General features: G+C 35.0%; 2 protein-coding genes across 2 annotated transcripts; both read right to left on the bottom strand.

The window, feature by feature from the left end:
- Nucleotides 1-1,580: 1,580 nt before the first annotated feature.
- On the bottom strand, nt 1,581-10,333 carry LOC108460469 (uncharacterized). Its single transcript, XM_017759973.2, has 8 exons — nt 9,806-10,333; nt 8,596-8,964; nt 8,260-8,519; nt 5,881-6,022; nt 5,313-5,684; nt 5,107-5,238; nt 4,309-4,437; nt 1,581-4,188 (listed from the first exon to the last, which is right to left on the bottom strand). The coding sequence occupies exons 1-8, from the start codon at nt 9,902-9,904 to the stop codon at nt 1,885-1,887; spliced, it is 3,807 nt and encodes a 1,268-aa protein (XP_017615462.1). The 5' UTR covers nt 9,905-10,333; the 3' UTR covers nt 1,581-1,884.
- A 4,094-nt stretch (nt 10,334-14,427) lies between these two features.
- Nucleotides 14,428-16,650, bottom strand: LOC108459182 (pentatricopeptide repeat-containing protein At1g06580-like). Its single transcript, XM_017758538.1, has 4 exons — nt 16,144-16,650; nt 15,775-15,952; nt 14,806-14,870; nt 14,428-14,649 (listed from the first exon to the last, which is right to left on the bottom strand). The coding sequence occupies exons 1-4, from the start codon at nt 16,648-16,650 to the stop codon at nt 14,428-14,430; spliced, it is 972 nt and encodes a 323-aa protein (XP_017614027.1).
- Between the last annotated feature and the right edge of the window lie 730 nt (nt 16,651-17,380).

The following is a 17,380-nucleotide window of genomic DNA, read 5'->3' as shown; positions in this document are numbered from 1 at the left end:
TTTTTTTTATAAAAAATGAAGAGAGAGAGAAAAAACACCTACCTTGATTCATGCTTGAAAATGAGGAGAAATAGTGTTTTCTCGTCAAGTCTAACCTTAGTTTTGAAAGAGAACCTTGTATTTTAGATATCCATCATCTTTTTCATTTGGTACATGAATTGAAATGAAGAAAAGTGATGAAAAAATTTGTTCTAGTGTAGAGAACTAAAGGAGAACGCTAAGAATAGTGCTTTCCTTTTTCTTCTACCATTAAAATAGCTTATTAAGTAATCAACCCGAAAAATGAGGGGGAAAAGGATTCAGTAGTTGGAATGAGGTGTAAGCATATTTCATGAAAGGCATAACATACTTTAATTGTAGCTTGTACATGTTGGAGACTGGTGATTAGCCATCCCCAAGGATGGGGAGAGTTCCCCGATGTAATAATTTTCAACTTCCTTGATATAAAACAACTTTGTAGAACGCTACAATTGACCATTCGTTTGAGATGATTAAGTTTACGAATTTTATTTAGCTGTTTTGAATTTACCAAGGATAACAATTAAACTTTTGAATTTACAAAACGAAAGGAAAGAATGGAAAATGGAAAAGCATAGCATCTTGCAAGCCTCTCCATCAAGGGTCAAAATATATATATCACTTGTCGGTCAACCTTGTGCATTTGTTAAGTTAGACAACAGCGTAATCAATGTCTAAATTACAACCGATCCTTATTTGAGAATCGTTTCTTCTCTTGAATTTGACTCGAATTCAAGTCACAAAAACTTTAAAATCAACTCAAAATTAAAGAAATTGACTCGAAATTAAAAGCTTAATACACAATTGAGTTTAATTAAATTTAACTTTTATACTCGAGTTCAGCTTCAATTTGAGATAGAAGTTAAATTATTCAAACTTGAGTGAAAAGCAACAAAAAATTAGTTATAGCTCGAACTCTACATGAAATAAAAATCAAAATCAAATTACTCGTATTTGAGTAAAAAACAACAAAAACTTGGTCTTGTTTACAAGCTGCTTGTGCTCGACAAGGACCGGGCTAAATTAAATTTTCTTAAATTAAATTTTCTTTAAACTTGCAAGCACAGATATCTTACACATCTGCTCATGTAAATAGATAAAAAGTCGACTCATTTTGATTCAGTCCACAGAATCTACTGTAACAACCTAGCAATTTTACAGTTTTTGCATCACTTAGCATCTATGTAATCCAGGTTAAACAATGTGTAGAACTTGTCTTAAACATGCCACTTTGGAGAACGGCATAATAGCAAATCAATTTTAAAAAACCCCAGAAAGCATCCATGTTCAGCATATTATCAGCTTACATTCTGATAATGGCTATTGTCTAATAGATTTTCCTTCTATGTTGTTCCAATGGGTCAGCAACAAACGAAATCAAAAGTCACTTGGGAGTTGGGGCATACACAAAAAGCTTCAAATATGAGCAATATGACATCCAAGTTCAGATGCCTGTTACTCAGTCCGTCAATATAAACAAGGGACTTAAGGGACATGCTAATATTCATCTCAAGCAAACCATTCAAGAAACAGAAATGAAATGACAAACAAATTCAAATGAATTCTGAAAAAACAAAATCTCATACCAGCAAAGCATAATAAAAGGGGAAAAAACCCTGATCTCATACTGAAAGCCCTCAAACATTATATGACACTCTCCCAACTTCTCTTTCTTTCTCTACATGCAATAAAAACAATGACACGAAGGGGGTAAACAATCTAATGAAAAACTATAAGCTGAACTTGGATTTTCTTTCATAGTAAGATTATTGTATACCCAATTATAAAGTACTCTCAGACTTCCATATTCTGGGAAAGAAGGTAGGGACTGAATTGCCAAGCAGTCACCTATACCTAACCACTATATCAGAAGAACGAAAACCTTAACCCGTTACTCGCTGCAAACAAATTGTACTGTTCAATTGTAGACTCTTTTTTATTGCAACCATAACTTTCAACATGATCTGCTGAAAACTGGGAAGAAAGTTCTTCCACAATCTCATCTTTCAAAGCGACAGGATTCGATTTGCATCCTGTTGAAAGAGCCACAGGCCCGCCAAAATGGAACAAAGAAAAGCTAGAATCATCCGCATTTGATTTCACAGAGAAATCATTTTGCCTACCTTGTCCTATTGCTGTTTTTTCTGTTGCATGCAGCCTTCCAGGGACAGCCCTCTCTGCATTAAATTCAGTGAAAGCTTCACTTGTTCTACCAGGCTTTGGAATCAGAGTTCGCTCCTCTGCATACAAGCCATTGGCTTCCGAAACTGGCTGATAAACTGGAACAGGATCAGGGTTAAATGGGGGAGCAGCTAAATGCTGCAGAGTACCATATGGCATACATAAATGTGAGTTTCCGTTTAAACCATAGCCAAGAGGGCCAGTATAAAGATATGGGTTTGGAGGAAAAGGCACTAAACCATTTGCTGGAGTTGCTGGCCAAGATACAGGATTCTGATGGTAGTAACCCATGGTTGAAGGAGTTGGATACACTGGAAATTGTATATGTTGGCTACGCACTGATGTAAACATGCCTTGATGTTGAGAACCCATAAAGGCAGTTGGTTTTCCATTATCAGAATTTTCAGCGGTTTTTGTTGGCAGATTTCCTGGAGCTTTGTTCCCTGTACCATCAGGTTGATGTCCAAACAATGCGTGCCTTTCCAAAGCAACCCCTCCATCAGCATCCTGTTTTTTATCTATTCCTTTCACTTGACACTCAGAGAATCCATTTTCAATGCAGATTGATGCATCTCTCCTATCTGATTGTTGACAGGCATCTTCAGAATCTGATGTTGATGAAGATTCCAGATTTCCATGATTTGAAGCAGAGGTATTGCTATCTCCTTCGCTAAGGCATGAAGAGCAGTTATCAGAATTAGAAGTGCTACTCATTGTAGAATGAGGAATTCCATTCAAAGTGAGTTTTCTATTAGGACAAATTCTGACTTCCTCATAAGCAGCATTCAGTGAAGAACATTGATCATGTGTTTCCGCATGACAGTCCTTATCTGTTGCAAGGTTGGAGTTTCTTGATCTGTTAACATTTCTATGCTCATGATCAATTTCACCCAAATTTACACTAGCTTCATTTGAGCGCATCTCACTAGATGACTTAACAAAGTTGTCATCAGGCCCAGCTCCTTCAACGTAAGTAGAAGACCTCAAAGCAATATCTGTATCAGAGTTGCTCCGGGGGTACTTTTTATGGACTTCTGTGGGCTCCCAAACTTTCTTGGAGTAAAGTGAATCTCGATCAGAAGGATTGTTTCCTGCAATAATTTTATGTTTCAGCTTTCCATGATCTTCACGCATGTAAACTTGTTGATTATACTTGCTACCACAATAGAGTTGCTTGGGCATAGCCAATTTAGATTCAGCCTTGCTCAAAGATTTGGGCTCTCGACCTACTCTAGTTGCAGACACATGTGGCTCAATCTTGGTTCTGTATTCATTGTGTTCACCGCAGCTGCAGATGTCATATCTGTCACTCCGGCCATTGGAACACTGATACTTCTCAGTGTACTTAACACCACAATTCCGACCATTGGATTTCACATTGGTTATCCTTAACTGCCTATTTGATCCATTGATGTTACTCGAAGGAGACTCGAAGTTTTCACTTTGATGCCGTGGCTCATATCTATTAACAGGAGCGCTTTCTGAAACAATAGCAAATCGGCGTCGATCACACCATTTCATAGACGGATCAAATTGACCATCCTTGCGAAATTTCGATCTCCGACGGGAAAATTTTGATTGCTCCTTTATAAAAGAGCCATTTCCATCTTTTACGTTTGTACTTTCTGCATCAGGACTATCAAGAGAGTGATTTTGCAAACTTGAGGTGGAGTGCCCATCTAAAAACTGTTCATCTTGAACATCTGGAGAACCAGGTCTTGACACAATAATATCACCTGTGTCACTCACGGAGTCTCTGCAATTAATAACAATATTTTCTTCAACCTCATGAGTTAGTGAAGATTCTTCCTTTGCGACATCAGGAAAAACAGGAGTAGTACTTTCAGCACATTTCTTTTCTTTCTCTCTTTCTTTTCCTTTCAGTCTCTCCTTTCTCCTGAGCTTTTTCTCCCGCTCTTTTGTTCTTTTCCTCTCCTTGCGTTCTTCCTCTTCACGCTTTTCCTTCTCTTCTTCTTCAAGAAGCTTCATCTGTAGAAAATAAGTAGGGACAGTAATATCTATCAAAAAACATATTGAGAATATCCTCTCCCATATTTACTGACAAGCATAAAGAAAAATCCATCCCGAAGAATCACCAATTATTCATACCTGCTTTTCTAAAGTAATAATTTCCTTGCATGCAACATAAATGCGTTCTTCCAACAGCTTAACAGCAAGACTAACAAAGATACTATGTGCATTCTGGCGAGCAGTTCCTTCCCTAAAAGCCTTTTCAACCTGAATATCAAAATGGATCAATTATTTAGAAGTTCATAAAAAGAATTTTAACACTAATGAGAACACAAACAACTGAAACAGATTGATTTGTATGTTTTCTGTGCCACAACTTCATAGACACAACCCCTAAGAACCACAAACCAAATCCAGTTTATTCCCACCAAGTAAATAGTTTGACTCCAACAAGCAAAACAGGATGGGGCAAGTTAGCAAGGGTGGCTTGATACTTGTCTCAAAATATCATTGTTTAGAGAACAAACTCATTGCATTCCTCCATCCAGCCAAGTAGCTAGCTATGGTATAGTGATCCTAAGGTAATCTTTCTTAAAGTAATTCCAATCTTCCCAATTCTATGTATCACTCATATAGGTATCCTAGTCATTAGTTGAATGTACATTCTTTATCCTTCTCAAACCATAAAATTCAACAAACCATTTTAAATAGAGATTCTGTTAAAAACAATGGAATGAAATTCTGATTAATAACTTTCCTGCCACGAACTAACACGTCAAGTCATTGATATACACAGGACTTTTGTTATATTCCAAATGACCACACACATAGCTTTTAAGTATCAAATGGAATGATAGAATTCCACAGCTCTCTTTAATGAAAAGAATGGCAGGTACATGCAAGACTTTAAGGCCCAATGAAAAGGTATGCACATGCCTGTTCCTTAAATATAACAGTTGCAGCATCAAGAAGAAACTCTCGAGCAAGTTCAGGACTCTTCGCATGCTTTTGTGGACGGGAGCATTCTCCATCGAGCTCATTTCCATCCTTGTCCATGGAATCATCATCCTGAAAAGATAAGAGTTAATAATCGCTACTATCCAAACAACTTCATTTATAAACTTCACAAAGTTTTTAACTACCTCTTCTTCCTCTGCCTCTTCAGCATGCTCAAAAAAGATTCCAATACTTTCACCCCTAGTGATTGTAACATAACCGTCTCCAACTACAAGTCTGCAATGCACACATTGTTGGCCTTTCAACGCATGGGCTTTTACAGAAATCTCAGAGCAGCGGCCATCCAATTTCCAGGCCCTTAGAGTGATATAACATATACTCAAGCCACCAAGACCCAAGCCATTGACTTGAACAGTCCCATTCATGCCAACATTTTCAAATTCCATGATATCTGATTTTCCTTCCCCAGTTCCAACTGCCCACTCAAAGTGGTGATAAGTTCCAACTGTGTCAGCAAAAGTTTGACGCCAATCAGCGTGGACACTGTCATCAGATACCTGGGCAAGTAAGACAAATGTTGCATAAGTCGCATATATTTTGAGAAGTCCCACACCAAGCTCAGTAATTATTACTCTAGAAGTCAGAATTCAAATTTCAACCATATATTCTTTACGAACTGTTATATTAAAAGATTGAACATACGAAAGTATCAAAAGAATAGTCAATGCACCAAAAGGTCAAAGATATGGATACCTCATACAGAAAGGCTGTATCTCCAACACAAAACCAACTAGTGCATCGAGGTTCTCTACGCATGCGTTTTAGCTCCTTCAGCTCCTTGAACTCACGGATAACGTTTCTTCTGCAATCTCTGCAAAATCTCTTGCTGTCAAACCTGAGCCAAAATGCAAAGATGAGAATGAGATATGACATGCATACAGAACAATAGCTAGCAGAAGTCTACAGCAATGTTCTCAAGTAGAGCTAATAAAAAAATAGCAGATATGTGAATGAAATTTAAGCCTAGGCCCAATGGTTCCATATAGAATGAGTCTCAAAAGTGCCAAAAGAGGCTTTTGCAATGTAAAAGTAACATTAATTTTAGCATAAAGCTTTCTGAGAGGAAAAATAATGAATAAAATGTCACCAGTTTTAGTAGGTAACAACTAACAGAGAACCTATTTTTCATATTCTAAGAAAGTAAGGGTTGTTTTTGTTACGGAAAATGAAATCTGCAAAATGATTCCCCACTTTCTGGTGTTTGTTTTACAGAAAATGAACTTTAGGTCAACAGAATATTACCCCTTTCCTTTTTCAATAAAGCACAAGACATTTCCTAAAAGTTGAAGTGAAGAAAAATGGATCAATCCCCTAAATATAGAGATTCATCCCTTCTTGTATAGAAGCTGAAGCAAAGCAAAGAAAAGATTGATCCCTGAAGTTAGGGACCAATCCTTTTTATGTCAATGTAGAGTTTTCGAAAAAAGTTGAACAACAAAAAGTATTTTACACAGAATGATCAAAACAACAGAAAATATCACCTTTTCCAATAAATAAGTTCATTTTCCTCAAAACAAACAGACCAAAAGATGTAGGAAGCCTTAATGGATGATAATTTTGTCATCCTTCTACTTAATCACCAAATAAAGGAAATGAACGGTAATGAGGCAAGAGGTGAAAAGAATATACAGCCATTCCAGTCCATTAAACGTTCCATTTTTACTGTTCAAAACAAATTGTATCATATTCACTTTTCTAGAAGGATGACACAAATTTTACTCTCAATATGCCTCTAACCATATACACCAATCCAACCATTTTTTCATCCTCAATAAGTAACAACTTCTCAACAACGACACCATTCCAATACCATTCTTTCTGACCAATTTCCTATTGCCTGTATCAGCAGTAGCGACAATAATTGCTCAAAAATTTCTCTAGTGAAAGTTCAATGTCTTAGTTAGCAACATCTGACTCCATCATAACCACAAATATTAAATGAATTGAAAAGGTAACATTAAGGATAATAAGCATGACAAAAAATCATGTAGAGAAAGCAACCTGTTAAAGAAAGATCACATGGTGAGCAAACAAAAAATATATATAAAGGCCGTTTTTTTTAGGAACAGAACTGACGCAAGCAGTGCATGCTTCTTTTACTCACCCTCCCTTGTTCATCTAACATAAAGTCACTTGGAAGCACAAACATTGAAACAAAGCAACACGTTCACAATACCATCCTTAAAAAGATCATTTCCATGTCTCCCCACAATCTCTTGATAGCAGGGTTAGTAAAATCAATTTCATCAAATATTTTATCTTGCTTCTCCTTTGCTAACAGAACTGGAGAGCCTACAGTTGACTACCCAGAGGAAGGAACAGAATAACTTCAAGAGAAGAAAAGAGAGAGAAACAGGTTACTCATCATCCATTTATGAGTCCAGATCATAAGATCTTATTGTTTTCGTTCTCTAAAAAGAGCTGTAACTTTTGTTGAATATGGAAAAATTTTGGCAACATAACTCAGCCTCATTATCCACTTTTAGGATTAACAGTCCTCTGAAGGAAGCAGTACCTAAAGTGTTTCAGGTTTCTTACTAATTTACATCTTAAAAAGCTGCTAGGAATAGAAAATTTTTGAAGACTAGCCTCTCCAGACCTAATGGTTTCTTATCATGCTTGAAAGCCAGAAACAAGTCATTAAGCTATACTCAGGAGATTGTAGCAGGATTTTTAAATATGTTCAGGATCAGCCCTAGAGTTACACCACTGTATGAAGAACACACTCATTTAGCTAAATAATAGTGAGTAGTTTTATTTCAGGATTTTCCATTTAAAAGACTTAGACTACGATAGCTAGGAAATCAGATACTTAATGTATAATTTACTTTGCAGGGCTAGTCAAAGTGTCACCATGGAGAAGAACACAGGATATATAAAGATTTGAGAGACACACAAATGAAAATTTCATGTCTTTCTACTGTCTCTTCATCCTGAAATTCCACCACAAGCCTTATATTTCTAGCTCCAATGAGAACTAGTACATCAATGATTATCAGGCTTCACATTGTTCAGCGGCTAAACAACATAGCAAATGGAACACATTCAACCATAAACGAGCTACAGACACACCTGTACATGAGCCTCTCAATGAAATCTTCTTCCTTCATTCTTAAAAGAGATTGCCGAGTTTCTTCTCCAAGAGCTGACCAGAAATCCACCAAGGTTTCGCAAGAAAGCCTGGCAGTGTGTAGAGCACATGTTTCTCTTGTTCCATGTCCTCTTCCATAACTGGGAATTCCTTGGCTAATCCAACCCCGACCTCCCCCACCACAAGCATCAGGATAAAGCAATTCACGCTCCCGCTCTCTTGCACGTGCACTGTCAAACACCTGATTCAACTGAAACATTAACAACTAGACGAAAAGGAAAAACATAACCAGAGAAAACAATTTGATCAACACGAACATTTTGGAGACCCTTGAGTGACTTTGAGCACAAATAGCAATCAAGAAGTGTCAGTGAACCATCACGACTTGTGGTCAAACCTCCCCAAGGATGCACGGAGGGATTCTGAATTTCATCTTGTGACCCATCTGGCATACTCAATCCTCCATCACTTGGACTTTTTGAGAGTCCTGGCCGGTTGTAATGAAGGCTACCAGCTACTCCCTCCTGCTGCAAGGATTTTCCATACATGACAATCTGCAAAAAACCTTCAAGCAGTAGCCCATTACATCTGGAGCAGTACATGTTCTTGCGAGCTTGCTCAAAAAGGGTTTGTTTGTCAATTCTAAGAAGCTCCTGTCGAGCTTGTAATGGAAGCTCACTCCAGAACTGCAATACAAAAACACAGCTCTTTCTAGTAACTAATCAGAAAATAAAATCAATAAATGATGTACGTATAAACCACATTGCTATTTAAACAGTATAATCAATGACATTATTTTTGGTACATATGGAGAGTGGAGAAAGAATGTGGAGACCCAATAGGTCTTGGGCTAGGACTACACAAGGGAAGTATCTCTAACCTATTCCATAGACTCTGCCTCCTCCCATCCCAAAGACTCAAACTAAATTCTTAAAATTGGTGTTTCACCTTCTAACCACTAGGGTGCCGCCTTGGGCACAGCACTATTCTCATTTGCCAATGGCAAACAAGAACCAATCCTTGAATTCCAAATTCCTCCTCAATCACGTACCAATACTTGTGATAGCCAAAAAAAAATTACAAAGACCTTGACCAAAAGCCACATAGAGCTCAACAAGAGTAAAAAGATTCTTTAAGAACCGACAGTAACGAAGTAAATTATCAAACTTCTAACTTTTATTTCTTCCACTACTAAATTCAAAACCAGGAATACCCTAAAAGATCAGTGCCTTGTCACTAAACAAAATTAGGCAGCTATTTTCTGCTGTCTCCAAGCAAAGGCAGATGTCATTAAACCACAAATCCAATACTAGAATCAAAATTGGCACATAATCAAAATTAATGGAATCTGATAAACAATAAACAAATCCAATTAAATTAAAATCCAATCCAAACTTAAACTACGCATTAGATAAATAAAAAAATCAACAAGAAACACTGATCCATTCGAATCCCAATTCAATTAAAATAATTATATCACCAAAACTTTCAACAAAAAAATTGAAGTGAAGAAATAAAATCGAATACCTTCTGAAGTTGATTGTAGCTAACATCATCGCGATGCTTAGACCAAAACCCAAATGAGGCACTACTATATTGCTCATTTCTTTTCGCTAATCCTGGCATCCTTTGATTTCTTAAATTCTCTTTGATTTACACTTATTTACCAATCTTTCCATCCCCGCCCTTCAATTCCGTGTTTTTTTGCCGATCCAAAAGAATAACCGATTCAATCGGATTTAACAATAAAATAAAATAAAATTCCGAGTTCGTGAAAATGATGATGGATGGTTTTCTTTTTTTTTTTCTCCTTTTTGGGATCCAAATCGGATTGAATTTGAGAAAGAGATCGAAGAGATAATGGAAAAATCTGAAGGGGTGGGCTTTGAGGGTTGATGACGATGATCAGATTTGGAGCTGCATTTTATTTTTATTTTATTTTTTATTTTATAATCTTATATTTTGTAAATGAAAATCAGTGAGAAAGGATCCTGAGGCTGCTTTGTTTGTTTGGCAAGGGGGAAAAGGGATTGACGGTCAAATTGGAAACAAAAAAAACTCTGTTAGTTTGTTAATAAAATATTTTAAAAATATTTTTAAAAATAATTTATTTTTAAAAATAATTTATTTTTTGATGTATAGATAAATTTGTATAAAATATTTTTTATTTTTGGTAAATTTTTAAAAATATTTTTAGAAAAATTATTTTTACATATATTAATAAATTTATATATATATTAATAAAATTATATTTTAAATTATTTTTACATATATTACAATAATTTATTTATAAATAAATAATTCAAATTAAATATATAATAATACTCAATTATTAAGTTAGAATATTACTGTCATAAATTAAAAATAATTAAAGTCAAATAAATTATTTGTAATTGTGTTATAAAAATAAAAAAAGGATCGAATAATTATAAATTAGCTTCCAAACCACAATTAATACTAGAAATTAATAATATTATCTAAATGCATAATTAGTAGTACACCACATAATAACAATAATATTGTTTTAGTGCATAACTAATATTACACTACATTAAAAGTATCAATATATTCAACCTTGAGAAAAATTTTGAAGCCAAATTTTTTTATGCTTCTTACTTGAAAACATTTTTTTATCATAAATTTCGTATCAAATACAGCTCACCAATTTTTAGCTTTGAATGTAAAGCATAATGTTAAGATTCTAGGAATAATTGAGATTTGTAATGATGCTAGTAAACAATGGTAAAAGTAAGTTGTTATGATCATAAATATACAGTATTTTCCAATAGACGACCAAACATAATAAGTGAATCAAGATGTGTTGGCCATGGACTCGATTAGGAGTTGGTAACCTTCTGGTACTGTTGTTGTAACACCCCGAACTCATGGCCGTTACCGGAAATCGAACACGAGGTGTTACCGGCTTACTTCATTTATTTCCCCTATTTTTTTTTGTTCCGTGCAAGTCAGCTCTTGTATCGTGGTCACTTTAAAATCATATTTTGAGTTCAAACTCAAATCCAATTCGTAAATTTTCCCGAAACTAGACTCATATATCTATATGGGGGAATTTTTGTAGAATTTTTTGTTGGGCCAATTAGTACAGTTTATTTGTTAAATTCTCCCCTATTTAAACTACACTGACCTCTGTACATTACGTTTTAAATATCTCCCTGTACAGGGCTTCAATGCCTATGCTGTTTGTCTCTAATGAAACTAGACTCGATAATGAATTTGTACATATAAGGCACGACCTCTAATTATCTTGATAAAATTTACGGTGAATTTTCTAAATCAAAACAGGGGATCCAGAAATCCTCTGGCCCTGTTTCACAAGAATTTAATTAACTCCTAACATACAGCTCATATGGTCGTTTCGTTTCTTCCATATGAAAATAGACTCATCAAGCTTCGATTTCATAATTTTTTTATTATTTAATTCCATTTCTACTATTTTTAGTGATTTTTCAATCTCACATCACTGCTGCTGTCAGCATCATTACTAAAACAAACTATGCCTATTTCATGATTTTTCCTTGATCTAACTAATAATTCATCATACATGTCACAATTTATGACCATGACTAGCCATGCCAAAGGCTAATCATCACCGAGCATCTCCCACTACACTATTACCAAATCATGAATTTAACACCGAAAATAATCAGCCATGACGTATGGCATAATAATCGAGTAGGCCTCAACCAATACTCAACCAAAACCGAATTACCAAGACTTGTGTCCAAACATCATAGAACCAATTCCAACCGAACATTTATGCCATTTTCGCATGGCTAAAAGTTTACATACCAAATTTCAACAAAACATAATAGCCTATACATGCCGAAATGTTCTCCTAGACCAACTAAGAAGAAAATACCAAAAGTTGCTAGCCAGTGTGATGACTTCGATGACGGTCCCGAATACGCAAAAAGTCGAGTCCAAGAAACCTAAAATAGGTGACAAGCAAACACCGAATGAGTATATAACTCAGTAAGTCATAAGCATTACACTACCATCCATTAATAAAATTTTCACAAGAGGAAACAACGAAATGAGGCTAAGTACTCCATCCATACCGAACTATGCCATAGTTTCTTAAACCTTACGTTTCAATCTCATTCCAAGTCCTACATTGACATTTCATACGCTATTCAATAGAATAATTGAGGCATTTCCATACACCATTTTATTTTCGTTACAATCATACAACTAAGTGAACTTTCACCTATTCCACGATGAACCTTATGTACGTGACTTCAATTATAATCATCACATAGGTTCAAAACTTACCACGCTCAACTCCAAATATAAACATAGCACCTATTAGCCATGAACTCAAGGTACTTACCCTTTCCGCTGTCCGAAATCGACTCGGTAAGGTCGCACCCTTAATATAAATAATTGTAGAAAATATATATATATATACAGTGGGTTCGCACACATAGTGCTTAATAATCAACCACGCACACTTAGTGCCATGTACTTTAAACTCGCACACTTAGTGCCATGCATTTCAAGCCCACACACTTAGTGCCAATCTCACAACCGTGAACACTTATTGCCCGCACACTTAGTGCCGAAAACCAGCCACTCTATACGCTTCACTTCCTTTTTACATTCGACAATTTCATCTCTACATACATATACATTTGTAAACATTTCATCTCATTAAACACAATTGCATAGGTATTACGATCATTTAAATCAATACCAACTATATGCTTAATGACTTACCTTGTGTTGGGTAAAATAATTCCAAGTCGGCTACTAGATGACCTTCGATTTCCCCTTGTTGGACACCTCTCCTTTAGGATCTTGAGCTTAAACAAATAAATTAACTCATTCAACTGCTTTGCTACATATATTGGTATTCACATTTTAATGATTTTATGACATACGGAACGGCATGGTAAAATTTTTATCTTGCTACCTTATGTTCTTAGCTATTCGGCTAATAACCTTATGCAATTACCATACTTTCAATAATCCAATCACACATGCATATGTATACATTGGACATTTGGCAATCACCTTTGCTAGTTTTTCCCATCTTTTTGTCGGTTATATATACATAGTCCTAAGGTAATATCACGAATGGGCTTACATATATATGTATATATAGCCGAATATGCAAAGCTTAAACTCAACATCACATAAGCTCCTAAGTGATGGCCGAATATGTATATCTATATATATATATATATATCAACTATACTATTACTTTTAATTCATCTAATCACAAAATTTCATCTCATAAACACTTGACCCATTTCTCACAAAAATGAAACAACAACTAAAATGAACATCCCATTTTTACCCCATATGGCCGATTGCTTCATTTGTTACCCAACTAACAATTCAACAATTTCAACCTCATTACAACCTCTACCTATCCAATATAACATGAAACACAATCCTCCACCCCTAAATTAGATTCGGCAATCACTTAACCCATTTTAACCTCAACTTTCAAGTTAAAAGCAATTAACCACTCACCATATCCTACATTACTATCCATTTTAATGACATTAACACATCTACTAAGAGTTTCAAGCTTCTTGGTCGAATTTCAACCTCAAAATCCTAAGTCTAATCTATAGGATGAGTAGAATTTGAACTAACCATCTCAAACATGCATAGATTTTCAAGAATCATTCAATACATACCTCATTCTAGCCATCTTCCAAGCCAAAATCAAATAACCAAATCTCCCTTCCTTCTCCTCACTCACGGCAATAGCCAAAGAAAAAAAGATGAACACTCCTCTTCCCTCCTTATTTTATTCATCTTTTCCTTTTAATTCCTTTTTTAATTTATTTTAATTTACTTACCAATATTAAATAATAAACAACATAAACTTGGAGGAATGGAACCATGCTTGGCTGGCCACTTAACATGAATTGGGCACTTTGACATGCAAACCCAAACTTTCCTATTTTAATACTATTTGGTCCTTACTTATTTACCTATCATAATTTTCTAAGTCTCTCAACTAGATCCTTTCAAGCAAAATTCACATTTCTAAGATAAAATTAAAACATCAAATTTTTATACAAGTACTATCACACATATAAGATATGCAATTAAAATTTTAACTAAATTTTATGACTCGGTTTTGTGGTCCCGAAACCACATTCCGACTAGGGTCAAATTAGGGCTGTCACAGTTGTCTCTGTGCTAACACATGCTACTAGTGTTAGAACATCGGAACCAAGGCCATGAGACATGGCTAGAAACAACAGCAAATGGAAATCCGCGATATGCTTCACGAATGGAAGGCTCTTTGTCTTATCTAGATGATTCTTCAGTGTCCTCATTGCCACGAAGTTGTTCTGGTTCTCAATAAGAAAGGTCGATGAAAGAGATCCCTGCATCAAAGCAACCATTCATTTGTGTTTCAGAGTAATTCTTAAGTAAAACACAGGTCCAACTCCAACCTGAGAAATAAAAACATAATAACAACCACTCTTGTATTTATTGTAAGACTAGTAGCGAACATAGGTGGACTTCGTTAAGCCACATACGAGTCTGCTAGCAGAAAATGAAAGTCGATGATGTTTTTCAGGAGCCTTATACTCTAATATTAGCGCTGCACATAGTTACACGCCTAACAAGGGTGATTAGATATTTCATTTGTTTCAAAAGTGATTGTCCGGTATGGTGCAAGGCATCAATCTCAGAGTGACAACAATCAAGACTAGACAATCATGTCTACCTCTAAACTTAAATACTAATATCAAACTTAAATACCATGAAGCGGTCATGGCAAGAAAAGATCGATTTGGAACAGACATCAAGCAAGAATGGTAATTAAGAAGTTGCAAAGTTTGATATAATTGTGGTTCTTGCTGTTTATATGTCTGATACATCAGATTAAGGCAGCTTGCAAAGTTAAACCTTTGACGTAGAGCCCAGGGTGTTACCGAATTTGCTCATAGTAGATAGATATGTAAGTCAAAATAGTGTGTTTTAATGTAGATGAGCATTACAAATCAAGGGATGATATATTAATCAGCCATTACCAACAACAATATGTAGTTTTCTGCAATAAATAAGCAAAACTTAGACTAAATTTGTATGAAATTCGAAGCTTGACTTTAGATGAAAAATATTATGTCCCAAAATAGCTTTTCATGGGTCTGAGAAGTGAAAAACGGTGTATAAAATTTGTTTCATTCATCCTTAATCTTTGAAGTACATCATCAACTAAACTGAAAATAGACATTATGATTCATTCTAATTTCCAGAAATTCTTATCACATCAGTATAGTTGTTTATAAGCAAATTGATTCAAATTTACAAGTGAGAGTCATGTCAAGATTGATTTACCATATAAGACGAGACCTAAAAATAAGGTGGCAGTGCACAAACCTCTAAAAAAGCCCTCACCGACCATTTCTATAAGAAGTTCTGTAGCCTTTCAGGTATAATTGTTTTGAAGAAATCCCTGGATCATTACATTATAACAACATCTATTAGGCAAACAATCATACCTTTAGCAACATTAGGCTCAATGCCTAGCTTTTTCATTGTGCCAAGGATATCTTTAGCTTTAGAAACCACTCCTTTCTTGTAAAGTGTATCGATTAATGTAGTATATGTGATGACATTGGGATTAATGCCTTGCTTGCTCATTTCGAAGAAGAGATCATGAGCCTCCTTTAGCAAGCACTTCTTACAAAGATAGTTAAGGAAAGTGCTATTTACTACAAATCGAGTTCAAAACCTTTTTCTTCCATCATCCTTAGAAACCTAACAACTCAATCAATATTCCTGGTATAAAACAACCCATTCAGTATTGTAGTGTAAATAATTAAATTAGGTTGATATCCTTCTTCAACCATTTCATCAAACAAACTCACCGCCTGAGAAATCTTACTTCGTTTACAAAGTCCTTTAATCAAAGTGGAAAAAGTTACAACATCAGGTTTAACACCTAGCTTCAGCATTTTGACCAAAACAGAAAACCCAGAATCAATTCCACCAAGTTGACAAAAGCAATTAATCAAGATGTTGAAAAAATAATCGTTATGGGAAACTCCCAACAATTCCATTTGGCTATACAGAGAAACAACAGTGGCATAACGTCTCATTCTAACCAGGGCTACTAATAATTTAGTGAATTCAACAATGGAACGCTTTGGGTGCTGCTCAATCATTTCATTAAACAAAGTCAAAGCATCATCAACATTATTGAAGTGATGATAAGTCTTTGGGTTTTGCCTAAAAGACATTGAACTCTCATTTAAAGTTTCCATGTGATTAGAAACGATTTTAAAATAACGAGCAAAAGAATAGTGGAAACTAGAAAGGTTCATTCCATCATTAACAATGGAATGAAGAAGTAATGAAGAATCAAGCTTACCCATATCCCGAAATTAAGAAAAACGAAACAGCAAGAGCTGAGCTTGAAATGAAACCTACAAATGGTGGCGACAGCGGTACTACCAGACAGTCGGTAAAAATACGGACAAATAAAGAACAAGAAGAAAAAACAATAGCTTTAAAAAGAAGATGCCATACCTTAAGCCAAGACCTTGAGAAGAGGAATGAGATTTGCCTTTGCCTGAGAAAGAGAGAAAGAGAGGAATGAGATTTGCAGAAAGAGAGAAAGAAGATAAAGAACAGAAGGAAGGGAAAAGGATTTTTACCCGTCTCTAGGAAAATGTCTTACCGGAAAAAAAATCTGTAAGACATTTTCCATAAAACGCGTTGATTTTACCCATCTCTTAGGAAAATATTTTCCAAATGTAAAATCTTTTCAAGCTTCCAAACATCTTAAAACCTCCTGGTAAACAAACGGGCCCTAAGTTACAATTTATTACTTCTAAGGTTAAAAATTAAAAATAATTACTAAATAACTATCGGTTTTTTTACCTGAAAGGCATACTCCGCCTTCACTAAGGTCTCACAAATTAATTGCCTGTTAATATTATTGGATAATTAGAAATTCTATCATGCGAAAATGTATGTGAAAATTTTATATTCAAAATACGGATGTTAATTTAAAATAGTATATAATAAAAATGAAATTTATAATTTAAAATTAACAAATAATAACATATGAAATATATACAATATTAAAATGAAAAATAGATT

Source organism: Gossypium arboreum, chromosome 4, assembly GCF_025698485.1.
Source record: "Gossypium arboreum isolate Shixiya-1 chromosome 4, ASM2569848v2, whole genome shotgun sequence".
Lineage (NCBI taxonomy): Eukaryota > Viridiplantae > Streptophyta > Magnoliopsida > Malvales > Malvaceae > Gossypium > Gossypium arboreum.
This window is presented reverse-complemented; position numbering and strand designations above follow the sequence as displayed.